This window comes from Harpia harpyja, chromosome 2, assembly GCF_026419915.1.
Source record: "Harpia harpyja isolate bHarHar1 chromosome 2, bHarHar1 primary haplotype, whole genome shotgun sequence".
Lineage (NCBI taxonomy): Eukaryota > Metazoa > Chordata > Aves > Accipitriformes > Accipitridae > Harpia > Harpia harpyja.
In genome coordinates, this window is record NC_068941.1 from 89139685 (window position 1) to 89161417 (window position 21733).

Genomic DNA, 21733 nt, shown 5'->3' on the forward strand with positions numbered 1-21733 from the left:
TCACTCCTGCTTGTAAGCAAGTAGATGCAGTTTGTAGTGCCAAGCCCCCTTGATGCCTATGTAGGAAGAACCTTGCCGTGGAGCTGGTTACTCCACAAATTAAGTGTCATTTGGTTAAAGACCAAAAAAACCCAAACTGAATAAAATAACATTATTTAAAAAAAAAAAAAGCCAAGCACTTCCAGATCTGTCTGTGGGAGCTGGTTGTGACCGTCACCCCCGATGTGATTTCTGCTGTGCTGCTCTGTATGAGAGCCTTGAGTCTCCCACCAGCTTCAGCCAAAATAGTCTCCAGCTGTTGACCTTGGGCATCTTCGACACAGCCAAACTGTTACGGTTTTTCCTCCTTTATTGGAATGTGAGGGGGTTCGTATCAGGCTGCAGTGGTCAGCGTAACTGGCTGGTTTATTTTTTGTGCGGTGAGGATAATTGCTGTATTTGCTTTTTTTCCCCTTTTCTTTTTTATTTGTCTGTTGCCTCTAAGCTTCTGTTGGGAGTTCAGCTTTGCCATGTGTTTGTCTTGCTGCCGTATCTGTGACAGCCTGTTTTCCCTTTAATGCTCAAAATAGAATATAAGTGGTAAATGTTTACTTCTGAAAATGACACCCCGTCGATTTTTTTAAATACCTCTGGAAGACAGCCACTTAAACGTGGGCTTGCGCTCAGCTTTCGCATGAGTTTGAAAGCAATCCCACTTCACGCAGAGGATGGTGGCCTTCCAGGTTGCTTGGAGCAACTGCTCTTTTTGCTCTTCAGATGCCATCAGCTTTCCAGGTGAGTGGATCTTTGCACAAGACAAATTTCACCCGAAATTGTGTTAGTTGGCACTGCTTTAAGGCGTTGCTCTTCATAGGTTTACTGTGGTGACCCTGAGATATTTCAGTGGTGGAAGGCTGTCTCTTGAACCAAGCTATTGTGTGATAGGGATGGTCAAAGCCATCAGAAGACCAAAATCCCAGTTTCACTCAGAAAGGGCTACGACAGTACCTTGGTGGTGATAGTCTGTTTAAATCTGGTGATGTGCTAAAGGCAACGAAGCTTCTTCCATAGATGACTACAACCTGCCCTGCTGCCAGCCCAAGTAATCAGGTGTAGAGGGGAGGGGAGCAATGCCTGCAGCTCATCCTGCAGAGAGCATCGGTCCTCCTCCTAAACCAGAAACTGTCGTTCATCGGGTCACTCCTGGCATGGCAGATCCTGGGGAGAAAGAGGCCCTTCTTGTTCCTGGTAAACCAGGGCACAGATGCCTGTCCCGTTCACTGCGAGTAGCAGGATGGATTTTGTAGCTGTTGGAAGGGAGACTGTTGACATGAAGGCGATGCCATTGAGCGTTCCAGTAGGTCCCAGCTGTGCATTGAATCTGAAATGCCTTCCTCAAAGAAATGTGTGTGCAGTCATTGTCTTTCCTTCAATAAGTTTGAGCATCAGGAAACCTTTAACTTTGTAACTGCCAAGTAATATGAAGATCTGATGGGTGTCTAAGGCTGGGGAGCATCCCTTTCCCCAGCAGCCGTTGCTCTGTGCTCAGGAGCCTTGGCCCGCAAGCGTTGCTCATCGCCAACCTTCTCTTGTTGGCTGGAAGGTTTCTTCTTCTTTTCCTTGGCAAATTTCAAACCCATGTGAACGTCAACTTGTAGCTTGGTGCCAGTCGCCTTTTTCCAAGTCCATAAGTCAACACACTGGCTTCAGTGTTTAGCTCCTGGGGTGACTTCACGGAGCCAGAGATCAAATACAGAGCTTGACAGTGGCGGAAATCAATAAGTGACCGTTAATGTTCGTGCATCAGTCACCTCTCGTGTCCCATGCGAGTCACGTCTAATGCAGTGACAGGGCTCAGCCCACCGCACATTCCCTGCTGGAAACCAGGAGCCGGCCTGCTCTCATCCTCTTTCCGTAACGCAGACAATTTTGGGAAGAAAAAGTGATTTCTTCTTAATAAGGGTGCTGCAAAGCCAAGTAAACAGAATTAATTAATTAAGAGTTGCTCTCTTGATACCTAATCTGAAGCTAATACTCTTAGGGATGGATTTGATTTTCTGGGATGTGTGGTGGTGTCTGACCGGGTAGCACTTATGAGTCTAATCATCTCCTGGACAACAACACTGCATTGATTCTCCTTCTATATTAAACATAAAACTTCTTAGAAAAATTAACTTTTCTTTTTGTTAATCTGTATTGTTCCCAGTGATTTGATCCTTGTGCTGTTGTGTTTTGTACCATCTTCAGTGGCTGCAGAACAATTGTTTTAAAAAAAAAAAAGCAATGAAAAAATGCATCAGGCTGGTGTTAAGAATGTGGCAAATCAGGATGGCATGGGCAAGCCAGGAAATTTTCCTCTTAAGGGTTAGCAGAGCTGATTTACTGATTTTGCCCATGGTTTAGTGAGATTTGGGGCTCTGGTGCTGCGGGCAGCAAGGACAGTCCAGAGGCATCTGGGGCAGGAGGAGATCATGCCTGGGCGTCTGCAGGGTCTGAAGTCTTCATCTGTGCCTACACAGAAAGCATCTGCTGGGGTTATTCTTGGTTTTATGTTGCCGAACAATTGCTCATTATTATAGCATCACATTTCCATCTTCTGCAAAATATTCTACCAATATTGCATTATGAATTAGAAAAGTCAGCAAATTCAGTGTTGAAATTATTGGGACAACTTGTGGTGTTTATAGAAAAGTGGACATTTAATATTGAGGAATTCCAATTTCTTGGCCCACTTTTCTGTTGTATGAAGTCCATGGATTTGCATGTCTAAATATACTTAATCACATCAATCCCAATGCTTGTTGCAGATTAAAAATAAATTCTGTTGGTAGCAAAAAAATAAAAATAATTGGAAACTCTTGAGACCATTTGAAACCTGTCAGGCTTTGTTTTTCATGGAAATGCTGCATTAATTCTTTGGCGAGTTGGTAGAAGCGTACTCGGTGCTACAATAGGACTTTTGTTTGCATTTCAGTGACCACATTACCCCTAATTTTGGCCAAGCGAAAAGCAGGAAGCACCAGCAGGTTCCTCCTCAACGAAGCCAGAGGTGCTCTTGCAGGGTGGTGGGATGGGGTCCCTTGGACAACCTGCTCGGGTCTCTTCTGGGACCCTCTGGTCAGTGGCCGTCACCAGCTCGTGCCACCACCGTGGCTCTGGCAGCGGGAGGTGTGTGCCGAGGAGCCCCCTCTCCCCCCGCCACGAGGCGGGTAGTGGCAGCAGATTCCTGATTGCACGTTAAGATTAATGGGTATTTATTTTAACAACCATGCCATTTCAGTAGCTTTTAATGAGTCCTTTGATAGCAAGTTCCTTAATTAACAAGGCAGCCTTTCAGCGTTTCCTTTCCCTAATTGTTAACATATTTCCTATTTTCAAACAAATGCGCTACCGTGAGCGGTGCCGGCTCCGTAGCCTCCCTGCTGACCTTCCCTGCGGTGGCTGCCCGTCCTCCTGGGAAACCGGAGGCTTCCATCTGCTGCCCAAGGATGAAATACAGATGAAAAGAGATGATGTCATGGCTGGTCTTCTGAAGCATGATTGACTTGGTGGGGTCCATGGGGAGTAGCCCATGGCGATGTGTTCTGGTAGGTGCCCCTTGGTTGTGTCTTTGGGAGAGCTTCAGAGGTTTGGCTCTGCCCTTTCACTGGTTGGCATGGCCACAAGGAACCCCTCTAGATGTCCTACCCGTGTGCCCAGAGGAAGACTTGGTGGGACAGGGAGGGCAGCGTTGCCTTAAGAGGTGCCATGGAAACCCCAACTGCAAAGAGGTTGCGCCAAAGGCCATGGACAGAGGGATTCATTGCTGGAAAAAATGAGGACAAACTGATTTGAGTCTCAAAACAAAACCCCATGGCTTTTGCTCTGATAATACGCTCAGAATTGCTTTGTTTCCCTGAACGTTGGACCAAGGTGGAGCTCGGTGGGGGTGGCCAAGCAGGCGCTTGGGCATCTTGACCGTTGAGTTCCGTCAACTTTCACCCGTGACCACCATTCTCCCCCACACAAATCCGGTTCATTTTTAATGAGGTTTTTAAAGGTCTTGAATAAATGAGTGAGACTATAGAGGTGTTCTTGGAATTGCTTGGTGAAATTTTAAGCTCTTCAGTTTTCTGTCAAGTTGGTAAATGAGCTATTGGTGACTTTAAAGTGGGGGTTTTTTGTCCCCTTCCCTGCAGACAGCTCAGGTCGTGGTTCTGTTCCTCCTCCCTTGCCTTCCCCTCCAAATCCCATCTTGCATTTTAGAGTGTTCATGAGCTGGAGGGACCACAGCGTTCAGGCAGGTAAAGCATTTCTGAAATACAGGCAGGGACTGAGCTGGTTTGGAGCTGTGCCAGGGAACGGGATCGGGATGTAACTCTGTGATTTCTCAGGGCATTGGCACAGGGAGAGCCTTTGGGAGTGCCACCGGTTCCGCCATGCGCTCGCAAAAATCATCAGGGTAATTAGCACGAAGTCTAAGCTGTCCTACCTGAGCGAGGCGGCTCCTCTGAACTGCGGGGTTTTCTAGGAGCAGCGATGTCTAGGGTTGACATCTCGGAGGTATCCTGCTCGATCTCCATGCCAAGGCACATGTCCCGACACCGCTGCCGTGGGTGGTGCGGTTAATGATTTCGGGAGGGGGGTGAGGCGGGTGGAAAACACGTTCGTCATGGGCTCGGCTCCGCGAGTCGGTGTGCTGGGCAGGTGTCCCAGGGCGAGTGGGGGCTCTTTTCTCCCAGCACTGCAGGAAAGCTGAAAAATGAACCGGCGAGGGAAATAACACTGTGAAATGAACCTGAATAATAAATAAGTGCCAGAGAACCAAGATGGGCACATTGTGGTATGAGGATGTACTTGATATCTGCCAGCGTGCAGCCCAAACCATCCCAAGTGTGAATACAAACAACCTTCTTCACTTGCAGCAGCAGCTTATTAGTAGTGATATATCAGTGTCCTGGTGTTGGTTTTTCTCCTGTCAACAGCAGCTGCTTATCAAGCAGATATTGCATAGTATTTCTGGGGAAATAGTCTAAAATTGATGTTTGTAAGCCATTGCTGATCTTACAAGGAGCTGCTGTAAGTGGGCATCCGTTGTGCTGAGTTGTCGGGGTGAGGCAGAAAAGGATTAGGTTCAGTCTTATTTATGAGAGTGAAAAACACAAATTCTGGAAGGGTTTTAAGTCTTGGTGCCCAGGGAGTGAGATGCTGGTCATCCCTGGTGGTACCTTCTTTTCTCCAGCCAAACTTTGAGCACAATGATTTAAACACCTGTGGCATCTCCAAGCTCTCTAATAAATATAAGGAAAAATAGATTAATGCTTAAAAGGCAGAAAAAAATACCTGTATATACTTTTGTCTTTCATCCAGTAATATTGGATCTAAACTGTCAGGCATGTGTATATTCTTAAATCTAAGATGAAAGACCGGGTCTTTTTTAAAGCAGAATGTTTTTTAGGTGTTTAAATCTTAAGAATAACAGAAATAAAAGGTCAGGTTCTGAGCTGGCACGAGAAGATTCAGCTTCAGAGTTTTCAAAGACACAGTGCACATTTGCACCTGAAAAAAGTTTTGGGCCTGGCCAAATCCTGTGTGAAAAAGAAAGGAGGAGGGAAGGCTGAGCCAGAAGCTGCTCCTGGGCTTGTCGGTTGGATCCCCTTTACCATCTCTGCAATGAGCCACAGTAGAAAATACTCGCAAAGAATGTCCTGAAGTACCACTTACACATTGCTTTCGCGGCGAAGACGCAGCAGAGTTGTTGTGCTGTCAAGCCCTGATGATTAAATCACTTTTTCCATCCCGTCTTCCTCGCGTTTGGCTTATTAACTTGACATTTCATCTCAATTATTTGCTCCTCTTCACGCCCTCCCAGTGTCGCTTGTCATTCACTCTTTATTCGGGCAAGTCTGGCTGGCCGGAGGAATGCGCGCACCGGGGCAGGCGTGTTTGTTGCGGCTGTTGCAGGCGTAGGTAACCCTTTAGGCACCTCCACCCGTGCTGATCTGACCCTTGCTTGGCGCGCAAGAAGGTTGCTCCTTTTAAATTTTTGTCAACGGGGCAGAAAACCTTCCTGAGGGGATTCTCCTTTTGACTTTGTCTGGGGTTGAGCGTCTCCAAGGCTTCTCCAAGGGTTGCAACCCTCTATGCAAACTGCTGATGATGTGCAAGCATGAGCTACTCATTGGGATTTTCTCCTGCTCTTCCAAGAAGGGTAAGGAGCCCTGTCCCCCATACCCAGCATGGGTGGGGGTCCCAGGGCATGGCTGCAGAGCTTTGTTTTCTCATCCTCTGCTTCCATCCGGGTCCTCTGCTCAATAACACATCAAAACTAACTCGGTCATAGCAAAAACTCAAGTGTCTGTTGGAAGTAATGAAGAAAAATCACAGTCGGGTAGCGGCGCGCTTCCCACTGCGGTCGGGTATGAGGAATTGGCGTGAGCAGTGTTTTAAATAACCGAATGTGTCAGAAGGGCACAAGTAAATGATGAAAGGCAAAAAAACCCCGGAGCTCCGCTAAACTTTATGGTTGCTATGCTTCATCTTAATTTTAGTGAAGGTGTTTGTTTGGAGGTGAGTAACGAATGCTCCTGGAGCCTGGGAACGTCAGTGAACAGTGGAGATGAAGTACCCTGCCTCGTAATGCATGGGTCTGCTCTTTTTTTTTTAAATAAAAAATGATTTTTTTCCCTCCTGCTGAAGATGAATATGGCCTGAGGATCCAAAACAACTTTGCAAAGCTGGTAGAAACACTTCCCAGCACACGCATCAAACATTTGCTCATCTTTCCGTGCCGCTGTAATGAAACTTGTGATGCTTAGCTTGAAACGCCATGTAAACCCCTCACTTTAATCCCAGTTTAAATACAGTTTGTAAAGTGCTTGTAAAAATCTGTGAGATCTCCTAAGCCACTCCCTGTTTTCAAGAAAGCGTGTTAAAGTCTTTTGTGTGCATTTGAAAACATAATCTCCTTGCTGAAGCTGTTTTCAGGGTAGCACCATTATCCAGAAATATTATTGTAGGGTTACACATGCAGACATCAGGATTGTTCTGTGCAGTGTCAGCCAGTGGGTTTGTGAGAGTCTGTGCTCTTGTGCCAAAGGATTTCCCCATTTTTATGGGTTTAATATATGTTGCCAATCTTACCTACCCAAATCTTACCTGCCACAAATTTTTCATTGTGCACAGCAATACTTGAGGAATGGGGGAACTCTTTTGAGCATTTGGAAATGAAGGAGAAATTTGGATAGGTTGAAAAAATAAATGCTCCCATGTGTTCTGCACCTCTACGTGATGCTTGGTTTTAGTTCACTGAGAGCATGGCACCTGTAACCTGTGAGACTTGCTGCTGTGATGCAAAATAAATTCACTAAAAAGAAAAGAAACCTCAGCTTTATAAGCGTTGTGTGTGTGACATGGTCTGAGTTTGTTTAATGGCCTCCTGGGTGCTTTGGTTTTCCTTTTATGCTTCTGGTCAGTCAACTTGGATTCTCTGAAGCACTTTGCTAAATGCAGAGTGCGCTCCCTGCTTGCTCCCGAGCCTGCTTCTCGGGAGGATCGGGCTCCTACGAGGCAGAGCATCGTTCTTCTGCGGGACGAGCCAGCCAGCACCTGGGTAGGGACATCTGTGTTGCTCTTGGAAAGGTCGTCTTCTCCTCTGTCCCCTCGTGGCATCTCAAGGGGATCAAGAATCTGTAGGTCTTTAGGTAGGATCTCAGTTCTTCATATCCGTGCTCATCAGCTTCCCTTTCTTCTGACGGTGGCTCTCCTGGTAGCTGGTGCTTTAGCCAGGTCGGGGTGTGGGTTCTCGAGCTTGGTGACCTGCTTATGACCTTTTGCAGGAGATGGAGCTTTCTGAGCACCCATCTCCCCTTCTCCTGTTCCATAGCCATTCCTACCCCCACCATCTTTCCTTAATACAACTCTTCTTTGAACATCGAAAGTCCTCAGAGGCATTCTGGGCTTCCTGCCTGACAGTTCAATTCCATCAATGCAGGGGCTTCACCCATAATTTGAAGATCAGCTGTTTCAGATTCCACAGTTCAAAAATTTAAGCATGCTAATTAAATCGCCTGTAGTGATTTCAGTTGCCTTGCAATTGTTTCTTGATTGGAAAATAGAAGGCTTATCTAGGGTAGCTCCTCTTGCTGCGGACTGTTCACATGATTTATAGCTTAAGATCTCAATTGTTCCTCAAAAGTGAAACGTAACAATGTTCTCAATTTCCTTAATAGCTGAAACTCAAAACTTCTCATACTTTCATTATAAATATGAACATTTTGAGAGATTTAAGTAGTTTCTCTCTGCATGGCAGCCTTGGCTGTGGCCTCCTCCCTGTAAACGCCCTATTTAATCACTACGAATTAGGGATGGCTTGGGAGAAGGCAAACATTGATAACTGCATTCCCCATGGTCCAAGCAGGTGCAGGATGCCTCCGGGTGCTTGAGGTTATTCCCCACTACCCAGCCCTGGGGAGCAATCCTATCCATGTAAACACAACCGACTTCTTCAGTTGCCTCCTTGCCTTGATGTTTCCTTCTCCTCGGTCCCCGCTGGCGTCTGGAAGGCACCGCACGGTGCTGGAACTGGGCTGAAGAGCATCAACGTGCTACTTTAGCCAAGGCTAAACCTTGAACTATGAGCCTCTGCTGTTGGAAAGGGATTTTTAAATTCCTGTCTTGGTATATATATAGACACTGGTTTAGTTGCAAGCTGGAGTTTTGAACTGTCATTGGCACTATTTTGGCCTATCAGCAAGGTTACTTTAGGCAATCTCTGTAGGATGTCATATAAAATATGGTATATTGTCTTGCCCATGTTAGGATGTGATAATGAGAGATGCTTAAAGCTCTAAACATCCCAAGGTTCTCCTGTATGTGAGCTGCTCCCAGGCACTCTGCACCTGACAAGGTCTAATCCTGCTAGTAGCAAGTCCTAGGAGGTGATTCCCTTTAAAAATGGTGGTTGCGAGATTGAGCTGTCCGTGAAGGTCCCATAGCGGATGGGACACGTTAAAGAGGCTGGACTGGTGAGTCCTGGTCTGAAGAAGTTCCTCTTGCCTTTTGTGCGCGATAGGCTTAATAAGTCTCCCTTTTCTCTTGCAGGGGAAGGTGGCGCAGACGGCTTGCATGTCGGCGTGCAAACACCTCTCCACCTCGCTGATGCAGCTGCTGCTGGAAGCCGAAGTGCGGCAGCTGACGCTGGGAGCATTGCAGCAGTTCAACCTGGACGTGGAGGAGTGTGAACGTAAGACGCTAAATCATCTCGTTTTCCATGTCTCGCTTTGCCTGTTTGTGTGTCGGGACCCAAGTCAGGGATTTTAGTGATGCCAAGTATTTGGGACTGGTGAACGCCTGCAGAGCTCCCTGGTGCTGTCCACGATGATGCTTGGCAATATCTTCAGGACAGAAGCAGCCCAGCAAATTCTAAGAGATCAAAGCTTTACTATTCCTTTTTCTCTTTAATGCCACCTTGATGCTTTCCAGACCATCCCTGCTTTTTGAGGTGGAGTATTTTTAAAACAGGAGGGATTAGAGTGGGTAAAACGTGAGAAGGGCTAACAAAAATCAGTTTACTTAAGACTGTTTCTGAAAACAATAACTGCCTTATGTTCTTAAGAAGCTCTGGTCCTCTCTTGACCTCAGCTGTTTGTCTTCTCTATCTGCTGCAGGGAATTTTTTCTCAAAGCGAATCCTTTTTGCAAAGTCACCGATACAGAAAAGAGATGTCTTGTGACAAAATGACTACATCTGTTCAGAGGTGTGCGTGGAGCATCATGGTGCCAGCACCATGGCTTTGCTCTCAACCCTGCTTATTTCGGTTCATCTAGCTTACACCTGAATTAGCTCTGAAATCGTAAGGTTTCCCTCAAGTTGCTTGTTACCCTACTCAATAGAAGGGTTAAAAAATGTAGCACAAAACTCACAAACCACTTTTTTTTCTTCCTATTTTTATAATTAAGCTGAAGCAGAATGAACGCACTTCTGCACAGGAGCCTGATGAGGGGGATGGATTTATGATTGGGATTAATACTGGGATGGATTAGCAACTGTGGCTATGGAAAACACAGATCTTGATAGGATTGATAAAGAGTTCAGGAAGTCTTTGATAAAGTATTTTGGGGAAGTTTTTTTTCCAAATATCCAATTTCTTGGTTGAGGTGGAGATTGGAATGTATCTTGTTTAGATCACGATAAACTTGTTTACTGCAGTCTTCTGAAATGCTCTTTGGCCTGACGTGGCTCCCATTAAACCCCACAGCAAAATAGTCCCTGGCCTCAGGGCAAATGGTATTGGAGCCTAAATAGCGGTGGGTTTGCTTTTCCTGTCTCTGATAACTCAATGAAATCAGTTGTATTGGTTTCATCATCGTCTGGCACTTAACACTGTCAAACGGTCTTCTTCCATCCTTTATAAAATGTTTTGCTGATCATGTTTTAGTTCAGCTGCACCCATCAATAGTGAAATTAAATTTATTTCTGAGAAAGATTACCCAGTAAGATTTTTGGTGTTCGTAGGGAGTATGTTTTAATTTTTTAATGTCCTTTTGCTGATTTCCAGCACTCAGCTGAATAGCCTGGGAGAAAGATGCCTGTTTAATGAATCACATCCAAAATTCGTAGCTATATCATATGTCGTAATGCAAGCAATGCCTTATTTTTCTTTCAGAAATGCCTTGAGCCCTAAATTCTTGCTGTCTAATTTGCGTCCCATCAGCACATCGGGGCTGCACTGGTAGCAGCTGTGTTCCCAATCGGTGTCCGCAGAGGGACGGGCGATATTGCTGAGAATAATAGGAAGCATTTGTCATTAATAATAGTTTCCTTCTTTTTCTTTTGACTGCGAACAGACTCGTAACCCTGCAGTTTTCCGCCCCATCGGTAACGTGGGTCACTAAGCAGCATCTCTTCCCTAAAAGCCCCCGATGCTAAGTAAAACGGATGACATTTAATATCAGGTTTAAAAGCATGATTCCTTAAATTCCGATTGTTTTGTGAGACAAAACCAGGAGCACTCAGACATTCAAGAGCAGGTGACGCCAACCTGAGCAGCGGGGCAGGCGACCCGCTCCCCCCAGCCCCGGCCCGAGATGCCGTCGCAGGCAGGGGAATGGAGATGGATGCCGGTGCTGTAACCTTCCTATCCATCACTGTCAAGCCCCAGAACAGTAAACCCAGACAAAGTCTTTTTCTTCCTTTTCGGCAGCAAAAATGCGTTCCCTCGTCCCTGCAGGTTTGTCCGGTGGCTTTGCTGACACTGGGACTAATTTTAGTTCTCTTTTGGAGGAGCAATGCACCAAGATTTTAATTTTAGGAAAAGCCAGTCCCGAGAGTGAACTGGTATATTCAGAAAATATGTTTCAGTTTGTAAGGGTTTTGTTTGGTTCTTTTGGTTTTTTATCTTTTACCTGAAAGCGCAGGTGCGAATCTCAGCATCGTTATTATACCAGTTGCATATTTGACTTTATGTCTCTGCCTCCAGCCCTCTTCCTCTCCCCAGACCCCCAAGCCTTACCTAGTTTAGCAGCTTTATTGTGTACTTATCATATTAAAGTAGGATTTTTATAGCTGTTTGGAGCACTTCCAGTGGGTCCTGTGATGTGGGAATGGGGCTTCAGAGTTTCGGTCCTGGAGTTTATTAGGCTTTTGTTTAAGTCTCTTGTGAATGCCAAAGGTATAAGCTGGTTAAGAGGGTGGTGAGGCAAATTAATGAAAGGACTTAGGCGTATATTAAGCATGGATTGAAGGTGGTGCAGATAATTTGCTCTATATCAGAGTAGATATAATACACATTACAAGAAAATGGGTTTATATACAATATAGATGACAATTATAGAGGTGAAAAAGAGGTGGTTTAGGCTTAAAACAAGACACTGGTAATAAATTAATTCCCCAGACTTGTGGGCTCATAAAATATTTCCTGATTTATAAATAATTTGCTGTCCCATCAGCATAAAAAGGGAATGGCTGCATGAACCATTGCATCAGGCTAGGGTTTGGAACCAGGCTGATGGTGCTCAGGAGAAGTACAAGGTCGTGATGGGATCCCTTACCTGCGCTACAAATCCCCCCTCCCTAGAAACGTGCTTATTTTGCATGTTCAAAGCACTGTGGATACAGTTTATTAATTTTACGACCTTCAAAAGGAAAGCTTTTGGAGGACTGGGGAGAAATAGGAAATTAAATAAACATTAAGAGCCAAATCTTGCATGTTTTGGTCTTATGAATCATGTATGTATACATCAGCAGCATTTTTGGTGTGAAAGAGGCAAGAAAGAGTGGAGTTGCAAGGTTCTAAAAATCCTATTAGGTTGCCTGTGATGAGAGAAACCTGGGAAAAATGCAAGCTGTTTTCCTGTGGCATTATCCCCCCGGCGTGACCGCCGTGCTGGAGCCTCCGGCTGGACAAAGCCCTCAAGGAGACGTAAGGCACCGGTCGTGCCCGTCGAGGTGGATGTCCTCTTTTTTTCCCCATCAAAAAGCTGTTTCCCAAGATGCGTGTCAGAGGTTTGAAAGTCTTGTGGCGCAGCTTTGCAGTGATGTGTGTGCGTGGATGGCACGGCTGGGGAAGGGATGTCCAGGGAAGGGAAGAAGTCATTTTAAAAATGTCTGTTGCTGGCCAGGTATTAGTTGTAACTTTTGTTCTTACTGCTTGGCTTTACGTAGATCTTTTTTTATGCAGTCAAGAGAGATTCTCTCGCCTCTTTATTTAAACCTGAAGTGAAATAATGCATAGAGGTTAAATGAATTGCCCAGAAAGACACAGTAGGACACATCTAATTATGTCTCAATTTAGGAGTGAGTTCTGGCTCCAGCCCAATGAGCCAACTTGAAAAGAAGAAAAAAAAACAACTCTGGAGAGGAAAAAAACCCTAACACAAATGTTTCTGTGAACCTGTAAATAGAGGAGGTGATGCTTTTTTCAGAACGGGCATTTGCTTTTTAAAATGGGTTTGCTGTCTTCCACAATACGTTCTGTAACCCAAGATTTAACAGGACGTGCAATGTGCTTTTTGTAATTGCTATGTGTCTTGTAACCTAGTTCCCTGCTCTGCTCTTTTTTGGACCTCCTGGTGCTGGTATATATATAATTTTTCCATATCTCCTGTACCTCAGAGGTAGTGGGAATCAAATATAACAACCCAGATTTGGAGATTACGACTGAAAAAACAGTAAGAAAGGGGGCTGCTCTTGCTCCTACAAAAGTGTTTCCCATCTACGTAACCGGTTCCAGCAGTGGTTGAGGCAGATTGTTTTTACAATACTTAGATCATAAAATAAGCAGTTCCATAATCTCTAAAGTCTTTTAACTGCTGCTTTATGAGAAATTAAAAGTGCCATAAAAATTATATTTAAAATTTCATTAAACTCCAAATTTTCAGTCAGCCCACTCCTGGGGGCAGTCAATAAGAAACACAGATGTCTCTGCTGGTTTGAGGAATCCTCCAGCCCGACACGCGAGCATGCCAAAATGTGCCGATACGGGTCCCGGCGCAGCCGTTCGCCACCTCCTTCTTGGCTGCGTTATCTGGCTCCGAGGACTTTCTCACGCGGAAATCCCGTTATTTGTGTGAGATGCCGGGGTTTGCCCACCACGCCGGAGCAGTCCTCTCCCTCAAGCGCAGGCTGCGGGCTTGGCACCGCGCAGACGGCTGCCTGATGTTCTTCCAACCTGCAATCCATCAGGAATTAGCGTGTGCGGTGCTGGAGGTGAGCACAGCGGTTTTGAGGACAAACTCCCTGATTTTAGGATATTGCACGGTGTGCTTGCTGCTATCCACCCTGTTGCAGTGCACTGGCAAAAGCTCATATTTTGGGGGAGAAAAGGGGATGTTGCAATGAACAGAGGGAAAGGTTTGAGCAGATCACATCAGGAGAGGAATCTCCATGCCACTGATGCTGATCTCTGGATGCGCGTCAAATACCGTGTTCGGTTTTGGGCCCCTCACTACAAGACAGACATTGAGGGGCTGGAGCGTGTCCAGAGAAGAGCAACGAAGCTGGTGAAGGTTCTGGAGCACAAGTCTCATGAGGAGCAGCTGAGGGAACTCAACTGAGGGGTTGATTAGCCTGGAGAGAAGGAGGCTGAGGGGAGACCTTATCGCTCTCTACAACTACCTGAAAGGGGGTTGTAGTGAGGTGGGGGTCAGTCTCTTCTCCCAAGTAACAAGGGATAGGATGAGAGTAAACGGCCTCAAGTTGTGCCAGGGGAGGTTTAGATTGGATATTAGGAAAAATTTCTTCACCAAAGTGGTTGTCAAGCATTGGAACAGGCTGCCCAGGGAAGTGGTGGAGTCGCCATCCCTGGAGGTGTTTAAAAGATGTGTAGATGTGGCACTTAGGGACATGGTTTAGTGGTGGACTTGATGATCTTAAAGGTCTTTTCCAGCCTAAATGATTCTATGATTCTTCAGATCTTGAAATACCTGATAACTTTTTATTATATTAGTGGCTTACAGCCTCAGCCGAGTGCCACTCAGATGTATGGTTAAAAAGAAAAGATAGATGTTTAAAAGAAATCAAAGCTGCAGACCCTCCTGAGACATAGGGCTGGTACGTAGGGTTGTGTTACTGCAGCTGGTGGTGGTTCTGTGCTGGCTGAGTTGGTGGTAACCATGGGTTTGTGAGCTCCTTACCCATGGTGGGAGCCAGGGAGGGGACCTATATTAGCCCATGCTGAAGGACAAAGCTACATCATGCGTGTCCTGGGTTGTGATGGTGTGCAAGGACCACGGCTGTGGTTTGGATGGTAGGTGAGAACTCCTTACACTGCAGTATTGGAGTGGAGAAGTTTGCAAGCTGGGGTGACAGCAGTCTTTGATGGTACATGGGTGGCAGGTGAAGCTGATAGAAGAGCAGGGAAGAGGCACGCCAGTTAGCAGGTTGGCTTGCCACCTGCCTTGCAGTGCCTGAAGGCAGTGTCCTCCAAGCCAGGGGTTTCCAACCTGTGTTTCGGAGCCAAGCCTCACTCGGAAAATTGGCCGTCCTCCCCTCATGCTGGCTCTGGCGCCTGCCATGCCCCAGGGCACTTGCCGTGGCACAGCTCCTTCACCACGGGCTGGAACTGCCGTTCCTCTGCCTCCCGCTGCTGGGAGGTCCGAGACGAAGCCTCGCAGAGGTCTACTCCACGGCTCGCTCTGGGGATGCTCTGCTCCGTGGCAAGCCTGCTTTCCTTCCCCGCAGCACGCTCAGATACTCCTTCTCTTTCAGCATCCCTGTTTTCCCTCCTGGTGATTTTTCTTGCCTGAATTTCAGCTCATCGTAGCACTCGATAACGCTTTATTGTGCGTGTCAGGAATAAACGCAGCTCCTTCCCTTGCGTTTCCTCCGTAGGGCTGGCTTGGGGTCACGCATTGGCACTGCATCCTGGAACATGGCAACCTGGAGCGGGGCTGAGCAGCAAGAAAAACAGCAAAAGGGTGCTGAGCTTCGAGAGTGTGGGGGTGTATTTAGTGTACAGGCACACGACTGAACCGGATCATGGATTTTGGCAGCTTTAGAAAGCTGCTACCTGTTGATTAAAGTGCTATTAGTGTCTTAGACTGTCCCAAATACAAGGTTCAGCACAGCTTGCATGAGCTGCCTGCATGGATGGCTTGAAAGAACAGCTTTTCATCATGGAGCAAGCATATCCTGATGCCCGTACGAGCACGTAGTTCAGCTTATCCCCGGGAACTTGCAGACCCTCAGTTTGCCCGGTGCTTTGCCCAGGCCTGCCTGTTGCTCGCAGAGCCTGCAACCTGCGCCATTCCCTCAGAGGACGAGAGGAGCACATCGCTTCCTTCCCACCTCTTTGCCTGTCAAAACTCAGCCCTCATTGGGAAACAAAACTTTGCATTTTCCTGCTGTTAAAATGGAGTGGGGTGATTTGTATTGGCAGCAGAGCTGTGTTCCAAGCGCTGCTGTACGTGCTTTCTGAAATGGGAAAGGTAAATTATTGGTGCGCCGAGTGACAGAGGGCATGGAAGTGGGAGCCTCTGGTCCACGGCTGTGGCACCTTCCTATGCTTAGATTTATCCTCCCGTATTTCTCCCTGAATTTGTTCCCCTGGGCGTATCATTAATTTATTTAGTGCTGCCTTCATTTCCCTCAGCTGACCTTTCTTAGAGGTTGCAAAGTACTCGCAGTGGCAAAGAAAGTGATGCCTGGTGAATTAGTGCGTATAAATATGCATGGAGGAGAAGTGCATGACTCCCCATCCCAGGAGCTACCAAAAACATGCCCTTTTTGTTTGGATGCTGATGGGAAGTATTTGGACAATGCTCTCTACTTTAGCACAGTACTTCAGTGGTCTTTGCAAGTCTGACTTGAGCAAATCCTGGGAGTTTGCATGACGTCGGAGAGAAACGAACTTCTCTCCAGCCTTTTCACTTTGCCCCTGAACTGAGACCTCCTGCTTGCTTCTGCTATCTCTAACCACCACCTGATTTTTTTGCCTTATATTCTCCCTTCATCTGTCCTATAATTGATCACCTTGTCTCCTTCAGCGTTTGAGCTTTAGTATTTCTCTCTCTCTTTTACTTCTCTTCTGTCTCCTTTGTAAACCTGTTGCTAATCCCACGGTGTCATCTCAGCCTCTCCTGTCCTTGTCTTCAGCTTCTGCTGTCTGCTACAACATTTTGGATATCCTCCATCTCCAACACCTTCCTGTGTTCTCTTTTGTTACCAGGATACCCACTGATATTTATTTACCAATCCTTACAGTTCTTTGCAACTCTAGGAAGAGAAGACGCCTCTGTCCACACCTAATTTTGTTTAACCAGTTTTAAGATAGTGCACAGTTCCTCAGCTCTGCACCCACCTTCCCTTCCCCACCCATCATGGACACACACTATTGATGCTTGTCAACCTGTGCGGCTCAAATGAGCTAACGGTGAGCTGCGCACATTCCACTTTTCCTAGTATTAGTATTTTAATGGAGTTGAGAACTTCACATCTACTAAGAGACATCCGTTGGCCAGGACCAAATTTCTTGGCATGCATCTCGTACAATTTCTTCTGAAGAGCTTCCTTTTCTTCTACTTGAAACCATGTAGTGGTCCATCAGTGAGGAGTTTCTCTCTGGGGCTGCGGATGCTCCTCAGCCCTGTCAGCAGACCATCATGGCCCCTGGGACCACTCGTTTCGATGCAGTAAGGGGACTCCAGGCTCATCTTTGTTCCATCAGAGGAACAAATGACGGAGAAGGGTAAAATTTAATCTGACCCAGTTTGGTGTATTGTGAGTAACTCCTCCCTCTCCCTGCAGCTCTCTGGAATTCCCCAGATGGGAATGAGCTTTGATAATTTGGCCTATAATGGGGAACAGCTTCAAAGCAGGGCTGTGTGGGAATGGTGTGGGTGAAGTATAAGCTCATATGGAAATTGGGGTGTTCTCTCTGTTCCTCTTGCCTCAATTCCTACCCATCATTTCTCACCTTTTTTCCCTTGTGAGCTTCTCCAGAGTCTATGCAGAGATTTGTTCTTCAGCCTAAGTATCCTCAAAGTGTCATTTTGTGCCGCTGCGTAAGGTACAAGAGATCGTGTCGCTTGGCTTTTCTAAGATAGTCTTCCGAGGGTTTGTCTAAGGAAGGTGACTTTGAGACCTACATTCTCCACTGAGCAATAGTGAGATGGTTTTTTCCTCAAATACAAAATCTTGTTCATGGCTGATGCAACCGCAAGCAGATTGTCCAGGTTTCCCTCAACAGGAGCTGCTGTAACCCTGATCCCACAGGTCTGCTGTCATGAATTCTGGCGGTGTTGTGTAATTCAGAGAAAATCTTACCCTCAGAATGATGTTTTTGAGGAATGAAGTCGCCAGCTGTGTTCGTTTTAACCGCACAATATGTGTAAGACTGTCCCTGTGTGCGTAGCCGTGTACAGTATACAAAAAGAGATTCCCCCATTCTGTATAATTAATTTACAGTGGATGTCTCTTCTCTGGTGTGCGTTTGAACTCTTTATTCTTTGTTCATTGTAAAGGGCTTAACGGTTCCTGTTCCTTGATTCTTTCATCGGTGAAATGTTTTGGAAGAGAGGTTAGAGTCCCCCTGTGACCTGCCCTGGGTGGCCCAAGCCTGTAGACCTTGCAAAGACATTACTTTTTTGGCCTGAACACAAGTCTCTCAAACCTTTAGCCTGGCTAAATGCTTTGTACAAACAGCCGCATACTGATCTGCTCTATTCTCTTGTGATTTTCTGCTCAAGGGGCTGTACTGTAGGTGGCTTGCTATGTTTGCCACTTGCCTTGGTAGTGGAGACAGTACAATAAACGAATCCGACAGTACTGAGGCCAGCACTGTGCTTGGTTGTTCCGAGAAAATTATCCTGAAATCTGGTTGAAGAGATTAAAACCAAGAAGAACTGGCTGTGTCTTTCCTCTAAAGCTCTGTTCTCTTCTTTGTTTCTTTTTTTCTTTAAGACTTTGTTCATTCCTCCTTCAAAATAAGTTTGTGGCATTGGTATGTAAAATGTGACCTACGATTACAGAAGGTACAGCTATTTTTATAACAACCGTGGGGTGAAGCATTGCATTCATTCCTCTTTGGGCTCCTTACAGCTAAGTGCTGTAGCAGCTTTCTTCTAGCGTCTGAGCCGTATTCTTGATCTCATTTCGTCTGTAATACAAACAGTATGATCTCATACATCATCTCACTTCTTGGATGTCAAGTCCACCGTTAATGCAGTAGAGACTCCAGTGCGTTCTTGTGATGAGAATTACTGTTCAAGCAAATGTTGGTTCAATGTGCTACCGTTGTTGTAATGTGCAGTGTTAAAGGGCAGCGTCACTCCATAACTCTCCCAGCCTTCCTCCCATACGGTTCCTTAGTGAGAGACAGCTAAAGGTGAGCTGCTAACGAGCAACCATGTCTTGGGATGAAATCTGTCTTGGGTTGCTCACGAGCAGATGACAGTAGTGATAAATTCACAAGTCTTGTGAAAACATTCACGACGCAGTCACAGGCATTTTCTCATGAGGATTTGAAATTCATGCTTTCGGGAAGATCTTAAATTTCACAGCTCCATGTGTGCTTCTAAACAGATTCCTAGCAGCTGCGAAGTCCTTAAATCCAAAATAGAAATTTTCTTTCATTGCAGTCCTTTCAGGGTTTCTGTTTTCTAGCGTTTCTCCAAATATAATTAGTAACATGATGTGACCCCATCCTTAGAGGGTAGGACATAGCAGTTCAGCCAGTTTGTTGGGTACCTCAACCCAGGGATGTCTGCGACACTGAGCCGCCCAGGGCAGTTTCATCCCTCGAGAGGATGCTCAAATGCTATTTCTCACGTCTGAATGTTTTTAGCTTCTCAGGTACGTGCTTTTCCAAAGTGGGGGTGTTTTAGGATTGATGTGGCTTTTGGGATAATTTTTCCAGATGAGACAGTGGGGTGTACAGCGAATGTGTAAAGATGATTTATCCCTTGCAGATCAGAGTCAGAAAGCTTGTGTTAGTCCTCTGTTGCGTGTGTGTGCTGGCTCAGGCAAGCTACAGTCAAATTTTAATAGCAAACGTACATTAAAATGCCTTTACAGTTAGAAGTAATTAAAACAGTTTTTGAGGATTAAATATAAACTCTCTTTGGACTATTTGCAGCCTGAATATTGCAGCATTGGTCAGTGAAACTGGCTGGAAGCTGAGCAGCTCCTGTCTCTGTCCAGTCCCATCCTGTGCAAAAGCGGCAAAGTCCATAGGCACAACGATGGATGGTTTCTACTAGCTTTGATTTATGCTTTTCCTATGCAAAATTGAAATGAGAACAGTCACGTACATACTTTATCTTTTTATTTTTTATTATTTGTTTCTAGTAGTAACCTTCGATAAAAGTAATGGTTTTACAGCCATGTTTGCTATTGTCCTGCAGCAGTTGTCACTTGACTGATCACTGCAAAGATGAGCAATCATTTCAATCTTAGAGCTCCTCTGGCATCTGAAAATATTAAAAAGCAAAGCCGTGGATGTCTGAAAACTGGCCGCTGTGCCCCTGCAGGTACCTGTATCTGTATTGAAGGATGTTCTCCAGCCCAAGATTTTAATAGAAGGTGGAGCAAGAAAGCTGACAAATAAGCCTTCTTTGGTTTCCAGAAATAAGGCAGTTGAGGAACAGGGTTGAGTCCCGATGTCTAATTCATTAGTCTGTTCTTGTTAGAGCCATGGGGACTGCTCATAGGACCGGGCTGCTGTAGGAAGTCCTTAAAAATAGGACTGTGATGATTTATTTTCCTTCTTCTGTGGCATTCGCTTGAAAATGAGATAACTTTTGGAAGGAGAAGCATTCAAGGAGAAGACCATCAGGCATGAAATGACTCTGCTTAGTGTTTAAGGACAGGACAGCCTTTGTCCTTTAGTACCTCTGTGCAGTCGTAGAGACAGAAGGCAAAATTCTCCTTCCTTACTGCTGAGCCATCCTTAGTCCTCAGCTTTGTGGAGCTGCAGGAGCTGTTTTGAGGGTTCCTGTATGGTAAAAACCAGAATATTTCGGCAATAATGGGCCGTATATAACTTAAAAATCTGTATGTTGGTGTATATTTTCCCTCCTTTCTTCCTTTCTGCCATCACGCTCGGTTGCATCTCAAGAAAACGTTTCGTTCCAGCGTGCAGGATCTTCAGTGTCTGCAGGAGCAACAAAATTCAGCCGAAGGCAGAAGCTCCCTCTTGAGTCTTTTCATGATGTTGAGTTGTGGCTTCACATTCAGGTCCCCTTGGTGATGAAAAGTTTCACGGAGAGTGGAGATAAAGCCGTTACTTCTGTAACTAAAGAGGGTGAAAATTAAGTGAAGTTGGGCAAAATCAACCTCAGGCGTATCTTCAAAAGACACACTTGAATATGTGCAGTCGTTGGCTTCATGAGCGCTACCAATTAAAAGCTGTTAAATGGCATGGAAGAGCTAAGGTCCTCTAACGTGGATTTGTTCAAGTACCCCTCAGTGGTTTTAGACTTGGTCTAAATAATGGATTAGAAGAAAAATAAATGACTTAAGTATGACATTTTGGCCAGATTACACTGGAAGGAGGTAAATGTGGCCTTGTAAATATTCTCTTCGCTTTAGAAGCCAATGTTATTCACTTGTCAGATGTCTTCATCCAACATAAATAAATATGCCACATAATGGCCGCGATTCTTCCCATTTGGGGTGACTGTACACTGGCAATAGCGCACCGTACCAGATAATGCAAATAATCTGCTGCCGAATAATTAATGATGCGGCTGGGCATATTTTTTTGATGAATGCTTATGGAGCCTGGTGACAGGCGTGAAATTAGAAAATTCCTTCAGCGCCCTAAAATATAAATAGCTTTCGGAACTGAAAAGAGTTTCACAGCTGAAGATTTTATTGTGTTGAGAGGAAAAACTTTTCCACCCCCATCCCCCCCTTTCTTCTCGGCGAGTTGTTTGTCCATTCACAAAACAAATACTCTGAAGCCCAGTGCGGCTCATGGGAATAAATTTCAGGTCGAATTAGTACAGTTTCCTTGCTGTCAGGACGGTGGAATTAATGGTGTTTTGATGACACGAATTTTGAAGGGCGAACAAAGACGCTGAAGGGAGGGAGACATGACTCCTTAGAAGCGCGGTCCTCCTCTCCCCCAGCCTCTCTTGTCTTCCCTGTCATCCGTCTGCCAATCTCCCTGTCCATGGTTAGTTAAAGGCGCTTTTTATCCTCTTTTCTTTCCCACAGAGTTTGCCAGATCCGGCCCAGTGCCTGGGTTCCAAGGGGACACGCTGCAGTTGGCCTTCATCGACTTGAGACAAGTAAGTCTTTGTGTTTTTGTTTTTTGTTTTTCTTTTAAGATGTG

General features: G+C 45.7%; 1 protein-coding gene across 5 annotated transcripts in view; it reads left to right on the top strand.

Annotated features, from left to right (window-relative positions):
- Window positions 1-21733, top strand: part of EXOC6B (exocyst complex component 6B) — a 308866-nt gene that overhangs the window by 212922 nt on the left and 74211 nt on the right. For all 5 annotated transcript variants that reach the window (XM_052780871.1, XM_052780867.1, XM_052780869.1 and 2 more), the window contains 2 exons: window positions 9061-9202; window positions 21616-21689. In XM_052780871.1, coding sequence (XP_052636831.1) covers window positions 9061-9202; window positions 21616-21689 — 216 coding nt within the window. The remainder of the gene's footprint in view (window positions 1-9060; window positions 9203-21615; window positions 21690-21733) is intronic.